This window comes from Xiphophorus couchianus, chromosome 21, assembly GCF_001444195.1.
Source record: "Xiphophorus couchianus chromosome 21, X_couchianus-1.0, whole genome shotgun sequence".
Taxonomy (NCBI): domain Eukaryota; kingdom Metazoa; phylum Chordata; class Actinopteri; order Cyprinodontiformes; family Poeciliidae; genus Xiphophorus; species Xiphophorus couchianus.
Window position 1 is genome coordinate 23,525,346 of NC_040248.1, and position 22,164 is coordinate 23,547,509.

The following is a 22,164-nucleotide window of genomic DNA, read 5'->3' on the forward strand; positions in this document are numbered from 1 at the left end:
ACAGTACCACAGAGTACTACACAGTACCACACAGTACTACACAGTACCACACAGTACTACACAGTACCACACAGTATCACAGAGTACTACACAGTACCACACAGTACCACAGAGTGCTACACAGTACCACAGAGTACCACAGAGTACTACACAGTACCACACAGTACCACACAGTACCACAGAGTACCACACAGTACTACACAGTACCACACAGTACTACACAGTACCACACAGTACCACACAGTACTACACAGTACCACACAGTACCACACAGTACTACACAGTACCACAGAGTACCACACAGTACCACACAGTACTACACAGTACCACACAGTACCACAGAGTACTACACAGTACCACACAGTACTACACAGTACCACAGAGTGCTACACAGTACCACACAGTACCACAGAGTGCTACACAGTACTACACAGTACCACAGAGTACCACACAGTACCACAGAGTACTACACAGTACCACACAGTACTACACAGTACCACACAGTACTACACAGTACCACACAGTACCACAGAGTGCTACACAGTACCAGAGTGCTACACAGTACCACACAGTACTACACAGTACCACAGAGTACTACAGAGTACTACACAGTACCACACAGTACCACACAGTACCACAGAGTACTACACAGTACTACACAGTACCACAGAGTACCACACAGTACCACATAGTGCTACACAGTACCACAGAGTGCTACACAGTACCACACAGTACTACACAGTACCACACAGTACCACAGAGTGCTACACAGTACCACACAGTACTACACAGTACCACACAGTACTACACAGTACCACAGAGTGCTACACAGTACCACAGAGTGCTACACAGTACCACACAGTACTACACAGTACCACACAGTACCACAGAGTGCTACACAGTACCACACAGTACCACACAGTACCACAGAGTACCACACAGTACCACACAGTACTACACAGTACCACACAGTACCACAGAGTACTACACAGTACCACACAGTACTACACAGTACCACACAGTACTACACAGTACCACACAGTATCACAGAGTACTACACAGTACCACACAGTACCACAGAGTGCTACACAGTACCACAGAGTACCACAGAGTACTACACAGTACCACACAGTACCACACAGTACCACAGAGTACTACACAGTACTACACAGTACCACAGAGTACCACACAGTACCACATAGTGCTACACAGTACCACAGAGTGCTACACAGTACCACACAGTACCACACAGTACCACACAGTACCACAGAGTGCTACACAGTACCACACAGTACCACAGAGTGCTACACAGTACTACACAGTACCACAGAGTACCACACAGTACCACAGAGTACTACACAGTACCACACAGTACTACACAGTACCACACAGTACTACACAGTACCACACAGTACCACAGAGTGCTACACAGTACCAGAGTGCTACACAGTACCACACAGTACTACACAGTACCACAGAGTACTACAGAGTACTACACAGTACCACACAGTACCACACAGTACCACAGAGTACTACACAGTACTACACAGTACCACAGAGTACCACACAGTACCACATAGTGCTACACAGTACCACAGAGTGCTACACAGTACCACACAGTACTACACAGTACCACACAGTACCACAGAGTGCTACACAGTACCACACAGTACTACACAGTACCACAGAGTGCTACACAGTACCACAGAGTGCTACACAGTACCACACAGTACTACACAGTACCACACAGTACCACAGAGTGCTACACAGTACCACACAGTACTACACAGTACCACACAGTACCACAGAGTGCTACACAGTACCACACAGTACTACACAGTACCACACAGTACCACACAGTACTACACAGTACCACACAGTACCACACAGTACCACAGAGTACCACACAGTACCACACAGTACTACACAGTACCACACAGTACCACAGAGTACTACACAGTACCACACAGTACTACACAGTACCACACAGTACTACACAGTACCACACAGTATCACAGAGTACTACACAGTACCACACAGTACCACAGAGTGCTACACAGTACCACAGAGTACCACAGAGTACTACACAGTACCACACAGTACCACACAGTACCACAGAGTACTACACAGTACTACACAGTACCACAGAGTACCACACAGTACCACATAGTGCTACACAGTACCACAGAGTGCTACACAGTACCACACAGTACCACACAGTACCACACAGTACCACAGAGTGCTACACAGTACCACAGAGTGCTACACAGTACCACACAGTACTACACAGTACCACACAGTACCACAGAGTGCTACACAGTACCACAGAGTGCTACACAGTACCACACAGTACTACACAGTACCACACAGTACCACACAGTACTACACAGTACCACAGAGTGCTACACAGTACCACAGAGTGCTACACAGTACCACACAGTACTACACAGTACCACACAGTACCACAGAGTGCTACACAGTACCACACAGTACTACACAGTACCACACAGTACCACACAGTACCACAGAGTGCTACACAGTACCACACAGTACTACACAGTACCACACAGTACCACACAGTACTACACAGTACCACACAGTACCACACAGTACCACAGAGTACCACACAGTACCACAGAGTACTACACAGTACTACACAGTACCACACAGTACTACACAGTACCACACAGTACCACAGAGTGCTACACAGTACCACAGAGTGCTACACAGTACCACACAGTACTACACAGTACCACACAGTACCACACAGTACTACACAGTACCACAGAGTGCTACACAGTACCACAGAGTGCTACACAGTACCACACAGTACTACACAGTACCACACAGTACCACAGAGTGCTACACAGTACCACACAGTACTACACAGTACCACACAGTACCACACAGTACTACACAGTACCACACAGTACCACAGAGTGCTACACAGTACTACACAGTACCACAGAGTACCACACAGTACCACAGAGTACTACACAGTACCACACAGTACTACACAGTACCACACAGTACTACACAGTACCACACAGTACCACAGAGTGCTACACAGTACCAGAGTGCTACACAGTACCACACAGTACTACACAGTACCACACAGTACCACACAGTACTACACAGTACCACACAGTACCACAGAGTACCACACAATACTACACAGTACCACACAGTACCACAGAGTGCTACACAGTACTACACAGTACCACAGAGTACCACACAGTACCACAGAGTGCTACACAGTACCACACAGTACTACACAGTACCACACAGTACCACAGAGTGCTACACAGTACTACACAGTACCACAGAGTACCACACAGTACCACAGAGTACTACACAGTACCACACAGTACTACACAGTACCACACAGTACTACACAGTACCACACAGTACCACAGAGTGCTACACAGTACCAGAGTGCTACACAGTACCACACAGTACTACACAGTACCACACAGTACCACACAGTACTACACAGTACCACACAGTACCACAGAGTACCACACAATACTACACAGTACCACACAGTACCACAGAGTGCTACACAGTACTACACAGTACCACAGAGTACCACACAGTACCACAGAGTGCTACACAGTACCACACAGTACTACACAGTACCACACAGTACCACAGAGTGCTACACAGTACCACACAGTACCACACAGTACTACACAGTACCACAGAGTACCACACAGTACTACACAGTACCACACAGTACCACAGAGTGCTACACAGTACCACACAGTACTACACAGTACCACACAGTACCACACAGTACTACACAGTACCACACAGTACCACAGAGTGCTACACAGTACTACACAGTACCACAGAGTACCACACAGTACCACAGAGTACTACACAGTACCACACAGTACTACACAGTACCACACAGTACTACACAGTACCACACAGTACCACAGAGTGCTACACAGTACCAGAGTGCTACACAGTACCACACAGTACTACACAGTACCACACAGTACCACACAGTACTACACAGTACCACACAGTACCACAGAGTACCACACAATACTACACAGTACCACACAGTACCACAGAGTGCTACACAGTACTACACAGTACCACAGAGTACCACACAGTACCACAGAGTGCTACACAGTACCACACAGTACTACACAGTACCACACAGTACCACAGAGTGCTACACAGTACCACACAGTACCACACAGTACTACACAGTACCACACAGTACTACACAGTACCACACAGTACCACACAGTACTACACAGTACCACACAGTACCACACAGTACTACACAGTACCACAGAGTACCACACAGTACCACACAGTACTACACAGTACCACACAGTACCACAGAGTACTACACAGTACCACACAGTACTACACAGTACCACAGAGTACTACACAGTACCACACAGTACTACACAGTACCACAGAGTGCTACACAGTACCACACAGTACCACAGAGTGCTACACAGTACTACACAGTACCACAGAGTACCACACAGTACCACAGAGTACTACACAGTACCACACAGTACTACACAGTACCACACAGTACCACAGAGTGCTACACAGTACCAGAGTGCTACACAGTACCACACAGTACTACACAGTACCACAGAGTACCACAGAGTACTACACAGTACCACACAGTACCACACAGTACCACAGAGTACTACACAGTACTACACAGTACCACAGAGTACCACACAGTACCACATAGTGCTACACAGTACCACAGAGTGCTACACAGTACCACACAGTACTACACAGTACCACACAGTATCACAGAGTACTACACAGTACCACAGAGTATCACAGAGTACTACACAGTACCACAGAGTACTACACAGTACCACACAGTACTACACAGTACCACAGAGTACTACACAGTACCACACAGTACCACAGAGTACTACACAGTACCACACAGTATCACAGAGTACTATACAGTACCACACAGTACCACACAGTACCACACAGTACCACAGAGTACCACACAGTACCACAGAGTGCCACACAGTACCACACAGTACCACACAGTACCACAGAGTACTACACAGTACCACAGAGTACCACACAGTACCACAGTACCACACAGTACTACACAGTACCACACAGTACCACAGAGTACTACACAGTACTACACAGTACCACAGAGTACTACACAGTACCACACAGTACCACAGAGTACTACACAGTACTACACAGTACCACAGAGTACTACACAGTACCACAGAGTACCACACAGTACCACACAGTACCACAGAGTACCACACAGTACCACACAGTACTACACAGTACCACACAGTACCACAGAGTGCTACACAGTACCACACAGTACCACAGAGTACCACACAGTACCACAGAGTGCTACACAGTACCACAGAGTACTACACAGTACCACACAGTACCACACAGTACCACACAGTACCACAGAGTGCTACACAGTACCACAGAGTACCACAGAGTACTACACAGTACCACACAGTACCACACAGTACCACAGAGTACTACACAGTACTACACAGTACCACAGAGTACCACACAGTACCACACAGTACTACACAGTACCACAGAGTACCACAGAGTGCTACACAGTACCACAGAGTACCACAGAGTACTACACAGTACCACACAGTACCACACAGTACCACACAGTACCACAGAGTGCTACACAGTACCACAGAGTACCACAGAGTACTACACAGTACCACACAGTACCACACAGTACTACACAGTACCACACAGTACCACACAGTACCACACAGTACCACAGAGTACCACACAGTACTACACAGTACTACACAGTACCACACAGTACCACAGAGTGCTACACAGTACTACACAGTACCACAGAGTACCACACAGTACCACAGAGTACTACACAGTACCACACAGTACTACACAGTACTACACAGTACCACACAGTGCTACACAGTACTACACAGTACCACAGAGTACCACACAGTACCACACAGTACCACAGAGTGCTACACAGTACCACAGAGTGCTACACAGTACCACACAGTACTACACAGTACCACACAGTACAACAGAGTGCTACACAGTACTACACAGTACCACACAGTACCACAGAGTGCTACACAGTACTACACAGTACCACACAGTACCACAGAGTGCTACACAGTACCACAGAGTACCACACAGTACTACACAGTACCACAGAGTGCTACACAGTACCACACAGTACTACACAGTACCACACAGTACCACAGAGTACCACACAGTACCACACAGTACCACACAGTACTACACAGTACCACACAGTACCACACAGTACCACAGAGTACTACACAGTACCACACAGTACTACACAGTACCACACAGTACCACACAGTACTACACAGTACCACACAGCACTACACAGTACTACACAGTACCACACAGTACTACACAGTACCACACAGTACTACACAGTACCACACAGTGCTACACAGTACCACAGAGTGCTACACAGTACCACACAGTACTACACAGTACCACACAGTACTACACAGTACCACACAGTATCACAGAGTACTACACAGTACCACAGAGTATCACAGAGTACTACACAGTACCACACAGTACTACACAGTACCACACAGTACTACACAGTACCACACAGTACCACAGAGTACTACACAGTACCACACAGTATCACAGAGTACTACACAGTACCACACAGTACTACACAGTACCACACAGTATCACACAGTACTACACAGTACCACACAGTACCACAGAGTACTACACAGTACCACAGAGTACTACACAGAGTTCCACAGAGTACTACACAGTACCACAGAGTACCACAGAGTACTACACAGTACCACAGAGTACTACACAGTACCACACAGTATCACAGAGTACTACACAGTACCACAGAGTACTACACAGAGTTCCACAGAGTACCACACAGTACCACAGAGTGCTACACAGTACCACACAGTACCACACAGTACTACACAGTACCACACAGTACTACAGAGTGCTACACAGTACCACAGAGTACCACACAGTACCACACAGTACTACACAGTACCACACAGTACCACAGAGTACTACACAGTACCACACAGTACCACAGAGTGCTACACAGTACCACAGAGTGCTACACAGTACCACACAGTACTACACAGTACCACACAGTACCACAGAGTGCTACACAGTACTACACAGTACCACAGAGTACCACACAGTACCACAGAGTACTACACAGTACCACACAGTACTACACAGTACCACACAGTACCACACAGTACCACAGAGTGCTACACAGTACCACACAGTACCACACAGTACCACACAGTACTACACAGTACCACACAGTACTACAGAGTGCTACACAGTACCACAGAGTACCACACAGTACCACACAGTACTACACAGTACCACACAGTACCACACAGTACTACACAGTACCACACAGTACCACAGAGTGCTACACAGTACCACAGAGTGCTACACAGTACCACACAGTACTACACAGTACCACACAGTACCACAGAGTGCTACACAGTACTACACAGTACCACAGAGTACCACACAGTACCACAGAGTACTACACAGTACCACACAGTACTACACAGTACCACACAGTACCACACAGTACCACACAGTGCTACACAGTACCACACAGTACTACACAGTACCACACAGTACCACACAGTACCACACAGTGCTACACAGTACCACACAGTACTACACAGTACCACACAGTACCACACAGTACCACACAGTACCACAGAGTGCTACACAGTACCACAGAGTGCTACACAGTACCACACAGTACTACACAGTACCACACAGTACCACAGAGTGCTACACAGTACTACACAGTACCACAGAGTACCACACAGTACCACAGAGTACTACACAGTACCACACAGTACTACACAGTACCACACAGTACCACACAGTACCACACAGTACTACACAGTACCACACAGTACCACACAGTACCACACAGTGCTACACAGTACCACACAGTACTACACAGTACCACACAGTACCACACAGTACCACACAGTGCTACACAGTACCACACAGTACTACACAGTACCACACAGTACCACACAGTACCACACAGTACTACACAGTACCACAGAGTACCACACAGTACCACACAGTACTACACAGTACCACACAGTACTACACAGTACCACACAGTACTACACAGTACCACACAGTACCACACAGTACTACACAGTACCACAGAGTACTACACAGTACCACACAGTACTACACAGTACCACACAGTGCTACACAGTACCACACAGTACTACACAGTACCACAGAGTGCTACACAGTACTACACAGTACCACAGAGTACCACACAGTACCACAGAGTGCTACACAGTACCACACAGTACTACACAGTACCACACAGTACCACACAGTACCACAGAGTACCACACAGTACTACACAGTACCACACAGTACCACACAGTACCACACAGTACTACACAGTACCACACAGTACCACACAGTACTACACAGTACCACACAGTACCACACAGTACCACACAGTACCACAGAGTGCTACACAGTACCACACAGTACTACACAGTACCACACAGTACCACACAGTACCACAGAGTACCACACAGTACTACACAGTACTACACAGTACCACACAGTACCACAGAGTGCTACACAGTACTACACAGTACCACAGAGTACCACACAGTACCACACAGTACCACACAGTACTACACAGTACCACACAGTACCACAGAGTGCTACACAGTACTACACAGTACCACAGAGTACCACACAGTACCACACAGTACCACAGAGTGCTACACAGTACCACAGAGTGCTACACAGTACCACACAGTACTACACAGTACCACACAGTACCACAGAGTGCTACACAGTACTACACAGTACCACACAGTACCACAGAGTGCTACACAGTACTACACAGTACCACACAGTACCACAGAGTGCTACACAGTACCACACAGTACCACACAGTACTACACAGTACCACACAGTACTACACAGTACCACAGAGTGCTACACAGTACCACACAGTACTACACAGTACCACACAGTACCACAGAGTACCACACAGTACCACACAGTACTACACAGTACCACACAGTACCACAGAGTACTACACAGTACCACACAGTACCACAGAGTGCTACACAGTACCACACAGTACTACACAGTACCACAGAGTGCTACACAGTACCACACAGTACTACACAGTACCACACAGTACCACAGAGTACCACACAGTACCACACAGTACTACACAGTACCACACAGTACCACACAGTACCACAGAGTACTACACAGTACCACACAGTACTACACAGTACCACAGAGTACCACACAGTACCACACAGTACTACACAGTACCACACAGTACCACACAGTACTACACAGTACCACACAGTACTACACAGTACCACACAGTACTACACAGTACCACACAGTGCTACACAGTACCACAGAGTGCTACACAGTACCACACAGTACTACACAGTACCACACAGTATCACAGAGTACTACACAGTACCACAGAGTATCACAGAATACTACACAGTACCACAGAGTACCACACAGTACCACAGAGTGCTACACAGTACCACAGAGTGCTACACAGTACCACACAGTACTACACAGTACCACACAGTACCACAGAGTACTACACAGTACCACAGAGTACTACACAGTACCACACAGTATCACAGAGTACTACACAGTACCACAGAGTACTACACAGAGTTCCACAGAGTACCACACAGTACCACACAGTATCACACAGTACCACACAGTACCACACAGTACTACACAGTACCACACAGTACCACAGAGTACTACACAGTACCACAGAGTACTACACAGAGTTCCACAGAGTACTACACAGAGTTCCACAGAGTACTACACAGTACCACACAGTACTACACAGTACCACACAGTATCACACAGTACTACACAGTACCACACAGTACCACAGAGTACTACACAGTACCACAGAGTACTACACAGAGTTCCACAGAGTACTACACAGTACCACAGAGTACCACACAGTACCACACAGTACCACAGAGTGCTACACAGTACCACAGAGTACTACACAGTACCACAGAGTACTACACAGTACCACACAGTATCACAGAGTACTACACAGTACCACAGAGTACTACACAGAGTTCCACAGAGTACCACACAGTACCACACAGTATCACACAGTACCACACAGTACCACACAGTACCACAGAGTACTACACAGTACCACAGAGTACTACACAGAGTTCCACAGAGTACCACACAGTACCACACAGTATCACACAGTACCACACAGTACTACACAGTACCACACAGTACCACACAGTACTACACAGTACCACACAGTACCACAGAGTACTACACAGTACCACAGAGTACTACCCAGAGTACCACAGAGTACTACAGACCCTGTAGCAGCCAAGGAGCCGTCAGGATGGAAGCTGATGTCATGAACTCCTTTGCTGTGACCTTCCTGGTGCAGAATTTCCTCCTGCAGCTGCAGATCCCAGAGACGCCAGGAGCGGTCGTAGCTGCACAGAGTACTACAGGTTACTACAGAGTACTACAGGTTACTACAGAGTACTACAGGTTACTACAGAGTACTACAGGTTACCACAGAGTACTACAGGTTATTACAGGTTACAGAGTACTACAGACTACTACAGAGTACTACAGGTTACTACAGAGTACTACATGCTACTACGCAGTGCTCTGGTCCTGGTTCTGGTCCCGGTTCTCTCACCAGGTGGTTCCCAGGAATCTTCCGGACGGATGCCAGGAAACTCTGGAAACCCGATCACCGTGACCCTCGATGTCCGCCACTGGCTCGTCACTATGGCGACCACAGAAACACGTTGTCATTGGTCGTTTCCGTAGCAACCAGCCCTCCTCCTGACTCCGCCCACCTCTCCAGGTTCCACAGCTTCACCGTCCCGTCGGCGGCGCAGGACGCCAGGCTGACGTCGGACCGGTCCAGAGAGACGCCGGCCTGCGGGCGGAACGCCACGGCACCCACGTTGGTGTTGTGTCCTTCAGCCAATCACAGCGAGGCCGGGGAGGGGCATAAAGAAACCCGGTCAGCATATTTAACTGGACTCGGATATAAACAGAAGCAGGAAGCTCCGCCCACCTCTCAGGGTCCGGATCAGGGCGCAGTCCGGGACCGACCACAGCTTGCACAGGCCGCTCCTGGAGGCGTTAGCACGCTAGCATTAGCTCGCTAACAATAGCCTCAGAACAACAACAGCGGTCAGGGGGCGGAGCTCTTACCAGGACGCCGTGGCGAGCATCTTGGAGTCCGGACTGAAGTGGCAGAAGCTGATTGGCCGATCGTCTCCAATCTGACTGCAGAAGTTGTTCAGATTCTGAAGAGGAAGAGGAAGAGGAAGGGTTCAACTGAGACCAGCTGCTGAGTCTCCAGTTGCACACTGGATTTAACTGGATTTACTGGGACAGAAGGAACCAGTTCAGGAACCAGATTTTGATGATATAAACTAAAAATATTTAACTGGATTTCAAATGTATTAAACTGGTTTAAACACAGATTCATTTACATGAACTGGACTGGATTTGAATGATTTAAACTGGTTTCTTATACCAGTGGAATTAAATTGGACTGAACTGGTTCCAGAACTGGGTTTATAAAATGAAGAACTGAACCAATTAATATCAAGTTAAAACAAACTGGTTCAACTGGGTTGAACTGGTCCCTGTATAAACATCAGGCCTCCCTCGGTTCTGCTCGCCCTGTTTCAGACAAGTCCCACGTTTACGCTCTGGACCCGGTCCGTGACCCGTGGTACCGACTCACCCTCAGCGACTTGTGCAACTCCTGCTGGCGGATCGTCTTCGTCGCCTCGGCAACCTCCTTCAAAGCGCGTGCGGCTTCCAGACGCCTCATCGCCCTGACGGACCAATCACAGGAAGACTTAGTGGATCTCAGCCAATGAGAGGCTGCTTAGGGTCCGGACCCGGAGCAGCCACGGAGCCGATTGGTCAGGTGATGACTCACCGTGGTAGAGAATATCTAGCCAACCAGAGGCGAGCTTCCTTCAGGGAGGCGGGGCCTTCATGGTACCAAGTCTGCAGACACTGTGATTGGTGGAGAGAAACAAAGATTTACATTTCACACAGGAGATGCTTCACTCGGACGAGAATTCATTTAACTGAGTTTGAACCGATTGATCGGCTTGGAGTACATAGTATTACTCAGTACTACCCAGTACTACTCAGTACTACTCAGTACTACCCAGTACAGGGTTTCCCCCAGTGAATTATAGTCCTGGCGGCCCGCCATGCTTTACTAGCCCCACCGCCAGGCTAAGCATTTCTTGTTTATGTTTTTAGGAAAGTAATAATTGAAAAAAAAAAAATCTCTATATTTTTAAAGCTGGATTGTGAGTCTCTGTTGCTCTGAGCTTTTCACTGGAGTAGCAGATTTATTGCCACAAGGTAAGTTTATAGAAGATAAACATATCTTCAATACTTTATAGTTTATGCACCGATCACACAGCTGGAGCCTCAGCAAGTTGCCTCAACAAGTTGCCTCAGCACGTTGCCTTGCGCTGCAGCAGCTGGATGTCTAAGTTGACCTCAGCGCAGATCGCGCTCCTCCTTCCACTCAAACTGGACCCAGGCTGACCATATGGATATTTCCATCAACCCAGTGTGGGTAGTTGTTTTTCTTTGGAGAACTCTACATCTAGGTAAAAGTTTAAAATGAACCGCATTAGCTCTGGTTGTGCAGCTCTATGTGAACCACAGGAACAACTTGCTGGGTTTTCAGAGGAGCGCTGAGCGAGTGATGAGAATGATTTATATTTGTGGACAAAGAATTTTGTGAGGCGTTTCCATCTCAACTCGCTGCCCAGCGTGTGGCGCTGTCTTCCTGTAAAGTTCATGTTTGTGTTCCGATTGGTCGGAGCGTTAGCGGCTAATGAACCGGCGCTAACTCTCCTCGTAGTCACGCATCACTCCGGTTTTATATTATTTTATTATTATTTTTCCGATAACACGAAGCATCAAACCGTATCAAATGCTTTGTCCATTTAGTCAGAGAGTTAATGCGTCCGGCCGCAGGAAGATCAGAGAATCTCGTCCCTCAAACTGGAGCAACCAAAACAGTTTCTGTGTCTCTTATTAAAACTCAGAAATGTTAGAGCTGCTAAAGCTACATTAGCATTAAATTAAATCTCAGTTTGTTGCTCATCTCTGCTCAGTGCAGCAGATTGAACTCATCCTGCAGGGCCGGTCCAAGGCTGCATGAGGCCTGGGGCAGAATCTGACCTAGGGGCCCCTCTTGCTGCTAAAACCATCAGCACCTCTAACAGCTTCTGGGTTCAATTTAATCTGGGAGACAGAGAGTAGATTAACTGGCCAACCTAAAAACAATCAGTTATAATTGCAGTTTATTCATTTGTATTTGTGAACAAACAGATCAAACTCACAGCATCAGATTGTTGCTATGGTAACAAAACAATCTAACTATGAAGATTGTTGTTTGAACTTTTACAAAGTAAACTTGCCAGCTCCTTAAAATCTGACATTTAAATGTTAAACAATTTTAAATATTTTTAATTTATGCTGAAACCATTAAATCAAATTTAGCAGCTTTGATAATCTCAATAAATAAATATCACATTTATATATCTGTGTTAAAATATCAGCATTTCTGGCCCTTGAAGCCCTGGGGGCCCGATGGAGCCGCTGACTTCATTTAGATTAAACAGAAGTGTAAATAATTCCATCCATCCATCCATCTTCTTCCGTTTATCCGAGGTCGGGTCGCGGGGGTAGCAGCTTCAGAAGGGAGGCCCAGACTTCCCTCTCCCCAGCCACTTCTTCCAGCTCCTCCGGGGGAATCCCGAGGCGTTCCCAGGCCAGCCGAGAGATATAGTCCCTCCAGCGTGTCCTGGGTCTTCCCCGGGGCCTCCTCCCGGTGGGACGTGCCCGGAACACCTCACCAGGGAGGCGTCCAGGACGCATCCTGACCAGATGCCCAAGCCACCTCAACTGGCTCCTCTCGATGTGAAGGAGCAGCGGCTCTACTCTGAGTCCCTCCCGGATGACTGAGCTTCTCACCCTATCTCTAAGGGAGAGCCCAGCCACCCTACGGAGAAAACCCATTTCGGCCGCTTGTATCCGCGATCTCGTTCTTTCGGTCATGACCCAAAGCTCATGACCATAGATGAGGGTGGGAACGTAGATCGACCGGTAAATCGAGAGCTTCGCTTTTTGGCTCAGCTCTCTCTTCACCACGACGGACCGGTACAGCGCCCGCTTGACAGCAGACGCTGCGCCAATCCGCCTGTCGATCTCCCGCTCCCTTATCCCTCATTCGTGAACAAGATCCCGAGATACTTGAACTCCTCCACCTGGGGCAGGACACCCCCCCTGACCCGGAGAAGGCACTCTACCCTTTTCTGGCTCAAGACCATGATGGCCTCGGATTTGGAGGCACTGATCCCCATCCCGGCCGCTTCACACTCGGCTGCTAACCGCTCCAGCGAGAGCTGCAGATCACGACCTGATGAAGCCAACAGGACCACATCGTCTGCAAAAAGCAGAGATGAGATCCTAAGGCCACCAAATCGGATCCCCTCAACACCTTGGCTGTTCTAGAGATTCTGTCCATGAAAGTAATGAACAGAATCGGTGACCAACTCTCACCGGAAACGAGCCCGACTTACTGCCGGCAATGCGGACCAGACTCTGACACCGGTCATACAGGGACCTGACAGCCCGTATCAAAGGGCCCGGTACCCCATACTCCCGGAGAACCCCCCACAGGGCTCCCCGAGGGACACGGTCGAACGCCTTCTCCAAGTCCACAAAACACATGTAGACTGGTTGGGCGAACTCCCATGCACCCTCCAGGACCCTGCAGGGTGTAGAGCTGGTCCAGTGTTCCACGACCAGGACGAAAACCACACTGCTCTTCCTGGATCCGAGGTTCGACTATCTGACTGACCCTCCTCTCCAGGACCCCTGAATAGACCTTGCCAGGGAGGCTTAAGAGTGTGACACCTCTTTAATTGGAGCACACCCTCCGGTCCCCCTTTTTGAACAGGGGGACCACCACCCCGGTCTGCCAATCCAGGGGAACTGCCCCCGATGTCAATGCAATATTGCAGAGCCGCATCAGCCAACACAACCCTACAACATCCAGAGCCTTAAGGAACTCCGGGCGGATCTCATCCACCCCCGGAGCCCTGCCACCAAGGAGCTTTTTAACCACCTCGGCAACCTCGTCCCCAGAGATTGGAGAGCCCAACCCAGAGTCCCCAGGCTCAGCTTCCTCAATGGAAGGCATGTTGGTGGGATTGAGGAGGTCTTCAATGTATTCTGCCCACCGGCCCACAACGTCCCGAGTAGAGGTCAGCAGCACACCATCCCCACCATAAACAGTGTTGGTGCCGTACTGCTTCCCCCCCTCGAGACGCCGGATGATGGACCAGAATCGCTTCGAAGCCGTACGGAAGTCTTTCTCCATGGCCTCTCCAAACTCCTCCCACGCCCGAGTTTTTGCCTCAGCAACCACCCGAGCCGCATGCCGCTTCGCCTGCTGGTACCCATCAGCTGCTTCTGGAGTCCCACAGGTCAAAAAGGCCCGGTAGGACTCTTTCTTCAGCCTGACGGCAACCCTCACCGAAGGTGTCCACCAACGGGTACAAGGGTTGCCGCCGCGACAGGCACAGACAACCTTGCGGCCACAGCTCTGACCGGCCGCCTCGACAATGGAGGAACGGAACACAGTCCACTCAGACTCCATGTCCCCCACCTTCCCCGGGACGTGTTCAAAGTTTTGCCAGAGATGGGAGTTAAAGCTCCATCTCACAGGGGATTCCGCCAGACGTTCCCAGCAGACCCTCACAACACGTTTGGGCCGCCAGGTCTGACCGGCTTCCTCCCCCACCACCGGAGCCAACTCACCACCAGGTAGTGGTCAGTGGACAGCTCCGCACCTCTCTTCACCCGAGTGTCCAAGACATACGGCCGCAGATCCGATGAAACGACGACAAAGTCGATTATCAAACTGCGGCCTAGGGTGTCCTGGTGCCAAGTGCACATATGAACACCCTTATGCCTGAACATGGTGTTCGATATGGACAATCCATGACGAGCACAGAAGTCCAACAACAGAACACCATTCGAGGTCAGATAGGGGGGCCGTTCCTCCCAACCACACCCCTCCAGGTCTCACTGTCATTGCCCACATGAGCGTTGAAGTCCCCCAGTAGAACAAGGGAGTCCCCAGGAGGAGCACTCTCCAGTACCCCCTCTAAGGACTCCAAAAAGGGTGGGTAATCTGAACTGTCGTTCGGCCCGTAAGTACAAACTACAGTCATGACCCGTCCCCCCACCCGTAGGCGGAGGGAGGCTACCCTCTTGTTCCCCGGAGTAAACCTCAACGTACAGGCGCCGAGATGGGGAGCAACAAGTATGCCCACTCCTGCCCGACGCCTCTCACCTTGGGCAACTCCAGAGTGGAAGTATGTCCAGCCCCTCTCAAGGAGGCTGGTTCCAGAACCAGAGCCGTGCGTCGAGGTGAGACCGACTATTTCTAGCCGGAAGCTCTCGACCTCACACACTAGCTCCGGCTCCTTCCCCACCAGAGAGGTGACATTCCACGTCCCAAGAGCTTCTGCAACCGAGGATCGGACCGCCAGGGTCCCCTCCCTCTGCCGCCACCCATCACACAGTGCACCCGACCCCTTTGGCCCCTCTCACAGGTGGTGGGCCCATGGGAGGGGGGACCCATGTTTCCTCTTCGGGCTGAGCCCGGCCGGGCTCCATGGGTTAAAGCCCGGCCACCAGACGCTCGCCATCGTGCCCCCCCTCCAGGCCTGGCTCCAGAGTGGGGCCCCGGTGACCTGCGTCCGGGCGAGGGAACGCCAAGTCCAATGTTTTTATCCATCATTGGGGTCTTCAAATAATTGATATTTATATTTTAATTGTATTTTTGATTTGTTGTTTTTCAGTCTGGTTGTTGGTTTAAATATCGTTTCACTGGAGATGTTTTTCAGTAACATTGAATTACCCAGGAATATTTTTGCATTTCCTGTCTACTTAGCATCTTTAATACAAAAACCCAGTGGACCTCCTCGGCCCGCCGGGCTGAGCAGGTTCTCTGGGGAACCGGCAGTACCTCGTCCCGTGACCTCTTGGCTCTCTCTTCGTCCTTCCTGGATCTCTTCAGGGCGTCCGGACCGACGACAGACAGAACGCTGCGCAGCCTGGAGAGAAAAACGATCAGGAAGGAGCCGATCGGTTGGCCGACCCAGGACAGTAAGGAGCTTCCTGATTGGCCGTCAACAGGCCCCGCCCACCTCTCTCGGCGGTCGGCCGGCCCCTCTCCGAACAGCGTGATTGGCTCTCCCAGCGCTCGCAGGCCGGCCTTCACCTCGGCGTCGTCGGTGGAGACGGTGATCTGTCGCGCTCGGCGGCGCCGCTCGAACTCGGCCAGCGCCTCCAGCTGGCGCTCGCTGACCCGCTCCTCCATCTCCATGGTCTCTCCTGCGGGGAATCATGGGAAACGGAGTCATCGGGGAGTGCTGCCATCTAGTGGTCAACACTAGATGGCAGCAGCACTACCTGCCTGTAGAACTCACCTGATGAGATGTTGATATTTCCTGCTCTGATGCCCGCCTTCAGCGCATCACTTCCTGCGGCAGCGCCGCTGGCCGTCTCCATGGTGATGCGCTGCCGCTCCTTCTCCTCCAGGCTGCCATAGAACACGCGGCTCTTCTTCACGGCCGGAGCCGAGTCTTCCTCGTCCAACATTCTGGCTCTGCAGGGAGAGAAGAAGAAGTCCTAAGATGGCGGAGTGCAGCCTCTGGTCTGCATTCAGGGATTGTTCAGCCGAGATTGAATCCAATATGAGCTCCAGCCCCGTTTTAAAGCGTTTATTACTTAGTTTAGCATCCATTTCTAACACCCTACAGGGCAGCTGGTGTGTAGCTCCAGCTAACGTTCCAGGTGAGAGGCGGGGTCACCTGGAGGTCGCCAGTCTGTCGCAGGGCAACACAGAGACAGACAGGACACACAATCATGCACACACACACACTTAGGGAGAATTTAGAGAAACCAATTAACCTGACAGTCATGTTATTGGACTGTGGGAGGAAACCAGAGAACCCTGAGAGAACCCAGCATGCACAGGGAGAACCTGCAGAAAGACTGTGCAGCCAGAGTTTAACATTCTTTTGAAAATATTTCATCCTTCATTTTTAATTTTTTGCCGTCTGGGAGTTTATCTACAGAGGTCAGCATGTCAGACCACGACTACAACCGGTCGGCTCTTCAAGAGGCTTGAGACGAAGATATTATTGAAGACACTGAGTTGGTCGGAGCCTCGTCTGATCCTTCTGCTAAAGAACAGAAGGTGAACTGGGATCACACACCTACTGAGAACTAAAGCACGAAGAAAATGAAGCTACAGGAGCCTGAACACAGCGAACGGAGAACTTAACACAAAGATGGACAATCAGACTGAAATATTGAAAAGCCTTAAAAAACGTTAATCCTGTCGCCATTGAGGTAAATAAGAAACCATATCAGAGCTTCAAGCTTCGCAAGAAAGAAACGCAGCGCTGAGGATCCTGTGAAGACCAGGCTGGGACCTGGAGGGAGACCGGACCGGACCGCCCGAGAAAGATGGACTAACCCTTCGGGGATCCATTGGGATCCTCACTGGGACCATTCCTGTCTCCGTGGATCGGCTGCGTGACTCGGTCCACACCGTTCACAGATTGGGGAACAAAGCTGGAGCCTCTTCGGCCAACAACCGACCCAGAGCCTCATCATTCAGTTCGGGATGCGAACCCTGCGGGATGAGGTCTGGAGGAAATCCAAAGAGGCTAAAGGTTGTAAAGAAATGCACATCAGCTTCAAGGAGGACTTTTCTAGGGAGGACAGGCTCCCAGGGCCAAACTGTGGCCCCTGGTTCAGGGAGCCAGGGTCCCAGGGCCAAACTGTGGCCCCTGGTTCAGGGAGCCAGGGTCCCAGGGCCAAACTGTGGCCCCTGGTTCAGGGAGCCAGGGTCCCAGGGCCAAACTGTGGCCCCTGGTTCAGGGAGCCAGGGTCCCAGGGCCAAACTGTGGCCCCTGGTTCAGGGAGCCAGGATCCCAGGGCAAACTGTGGCCCCTGGTTCAGGGAGCCAGGATCCCAGGGCCAAACTGTGGCCCCTGGTTCAGGGAGCCAGGATCCCAGGGCAAACTGTGGCCCCTGGTTCAGGGAGCCAGGATCCCAGGGCCAAACTGTGGCCCCTGGTTCAGGGAGCCAGGATCCCAGGGCCAAACTGTGGCCCCTGGTTCAGGGAGCCAGGGTCCCAGGGCCAAACTGTGGCCCCTGGTTCAGGGAGCAGAGAGAGGCAAACAGCAGACCTGAAGGAAGGTTTCGCCCTGATCGATAATCGAAGAGTGGACCCTGACTAATTACACCGCCATGTTCCTTTACTCCCACTGATGGTATATAATTGTTTTATTTGTTTAAAGGGCCATCGCACTATTAAACTTATAACTGTTACTGGCTGTTATCTCATTCCTGTTGGAGCAAATCAGTGAATCAAATGGCCACTGGGTAACTAATAGTGGAGATTGATGGAAATAAGATCATTTTGGTCTATATGGATATAATGATAAAGCCATGAATAGTATATTTTTTACTGACCTCGGAGTGAAGATAAAACAATGGAAAATAAAATATTCCACTGATCAGGTTATCTTAGGAGGAGATTTTAATGTAACTCCAGATGGATCCATTGATCGCCTGCCCTCTAGGGGGCAGCACCATATTTATGATGGTATTTTTGTAAATTTAATCTCTACTACAAATTTGACAGACTGCTGGAGAATTAGAAATCCTAATATCAGACAATACTCCTGGTTCAACCCTTCTGGAAACGGCCAGAGCTCTGGGCTGGATTACTGGTTAATCCCTCATAATCTGGTCAATAATATTTCAAGTTGTGAAATCTCAGCAGCTCCTCTAACAGATCATTGTTCAGTTACCTTGTTTCTCTTTCTGAATAAATCTAAACCACCTTCAAACGTAGCTTGGAAGTTTAATAGTAATCTGCTGAATAATAAACTTTCTGTCCAGAAGTCCTGGACCTCAGTGAGGATATTTCAGGAATAGATCTGTCTCCTTTAAATACGTTTCAATTTAATGTTAGGACAACAATAAAGAGGCAAACTTGCTTCAAAGCTGAGGAGACAGAACAATCCCAACTTATTAATTCTCTCTGTTTAAAATCAGTTTTATCATCTGAAAGCTGAGTCAGCCTGATGTTTGAAATCTGAACTAGATCAAGTTTTTCTAGATGAATCAAACGAGGCCTTCATTGGCTCCAGGACGGTGAAAAGAAATCTTCATATTTTTTTAATCTTGAGAAGCAGAGACAGTCCAAAAAGATTCAGAAACTAATTATTAATGGCAGCATCACTGAAGACCTGGATTTAATACATGTAGCAATGAGACATTTTTATAGTGATCTTTATTGTTCCCAGTCTTTTTCTGATGAAATTCAGGAACCTGTTGAAAAAATGAACCTTGATTTTAAAGCCTTTTGGAAGACGACTTAAGAATGGAAGAGCTGGACGAAGCAACACGACAAACGTGACGGATTAGATGCTGAATTTATACTTTCTGTTGGAAAGATTTATGAAAACTATCAGTTGAGGCCCTGCAGGATGAATTTCAGACAATAATCTCTCCCACCATCAAACGTCTGATTACTCTTTTCCCCAAAACAAAGACCCTTTATCACTGGACAGTTAGAGACCCGTCACTCTGATGTACAGATTATAAACTGTGGATTATGACCATTATTAATGAATGCCAGTCAGTTCTTAAGTTTCTCTGTGAAGAGGAATCAGGCAGGGCTGCCCAATTTCACCACAATTATTTACATTAACAACTCAAATGCTTACCTTACTCATTATGAAAAATTCTCATTTGCATGGTATTAAGACTTTTGATAAGGTATTCAAGATAACTACAATACAACTATTTTTCTAAGAGATAAAACTCTGGTAGACGTCGCATTAAAATCCATTTTCATGTTTTCCAGAACTTCTGGTCTCTCAGTATTAATATGAATTCTGCTGATCCATTAGAGTCTGAAGTTAAATATCTGGGATATTGATCTGAAAAACTCTGTAAGGAGGAAAACATTGGAAGATGCTTGGAGGCGTGAAGACGTCGTTGAGATCTGATGAGTTTGGACCGGAGCTGAAGGAAAATCCAGACTGATTCTTTCTGCTTTCATATCCGACAGAAATATTAAGAAAGCCAATTCAATAATCTTTAATTCATCTGGTGGAACAAAACTCACCATTTACAACAATCTCAAGTTATTAAAGATTATTAAAGGGTGGAATTAGAGCTTCAGATGTCGAGGCCCTGATTGGTTCATTTACAGTAAATATATCTTTAGACCTACTTGTCTCAATGCGGTTTCATATCCATAGGGACATATTTAATAAACTTGGTGGCCTGGATTTCTTGCTTAAATGTGATTTTGAATTAACCAAAATTAATATTTCACTGTCTAATTTTCACAAACAAGTTTTGCATTTTTGGAAAATGATATTTACCCACAATTTTACCCCACATGGATCCTTATTGTGGAATAACAGATCAATATTGGTTCATAGAAAATCTATTTTTAAAACTGACTGGTAGAAAGTTATTTTATTGTCTCTGACTTAATGGACAGTTATGGTATTTTGTTAAATGATAGAAAATCTGCCGATAAATTTGATCTGATCTGTTCTGGTCATGAATATGTAAATCTATTCCAGCTCATAAAAAAACACCGTCAGGTTTTCTAGTGTTACTGGAACTAGAACTTAATAATGTTCATAATGTTGTACATGTATCTGCATTAAAACCTAAATTGTTTAATGATTACAGTAACAACAATAAGCAGATTAAAGAGACTCACTTCAAAATCTCTCAGTTTTTACTCAGTTTCAGATTTTTTATACAACAGATTTAAATTGGATCCATCATGTTGAGCCTTTGAATCTTTTTCTGTCCCTTAAACTGTGGAGAGACATTAGAGCTGGTTTGGTAATCAGTCGACAGGTAATCTGAAAGCAGGTGGATCGCTCAGATCTG

The 22,164-nt window shown here is 48.3% G+C and overlaps 1 protein-coding gene across 1 annotated transcript in view; it reads right to left on the reverse strand.

The window, feature by feature from the left end:
- prpf4 (pre-mRNA splicing tri-snRNP complex factor PRPF4) overlaps positions 1-22,164 on the reverse strand; it is a 30,359-nt gene that overhangs the window by 6,552 nt on the left and 1,643 nt on the right. Inside the window, exons 2-11 of the mRNA XM_028005408.1 lie at positions 17,652-17,830; positions 17,370-17,556; positions 17,189-17,276; positions 12,053-12,132; positions 11,852-11,945; positions 11,311-11,405; positions 11,171-11,229; positions 10,947-11,070; positions 10,784-10,873; positions 10,449-10,571 (exon numbers count right to left, since the gene is read on the reverse strand). Coding sequence (XP_027861209.1) covers positions 10,449-10,571; positions 10,784-10,873; positions 10,947-11,070; positions 11,171-11,229; positions 11,311-11,405; positions 11,852-11,945; positions 12,053-12,132; positions 17,189-17,276; positions 17,370-17,556; positions 17,652-17,823 — 1,112 coding nt within the window. The 5' untranslated portion in view covers positions 17,824-17,830. The remainder of the gene's footprint in view (positions 1-10,448; positions 10,572-10,783; positions 10,874-10,946; positions 11,071-11,170; positions 11,230-11,310; positions 11,406-11,851; positions 11,946-12,052; positions 12,133-17,188; positions 17,277-17,369; positions 17,557-17,651; positions 17,831-22,164) is intronic.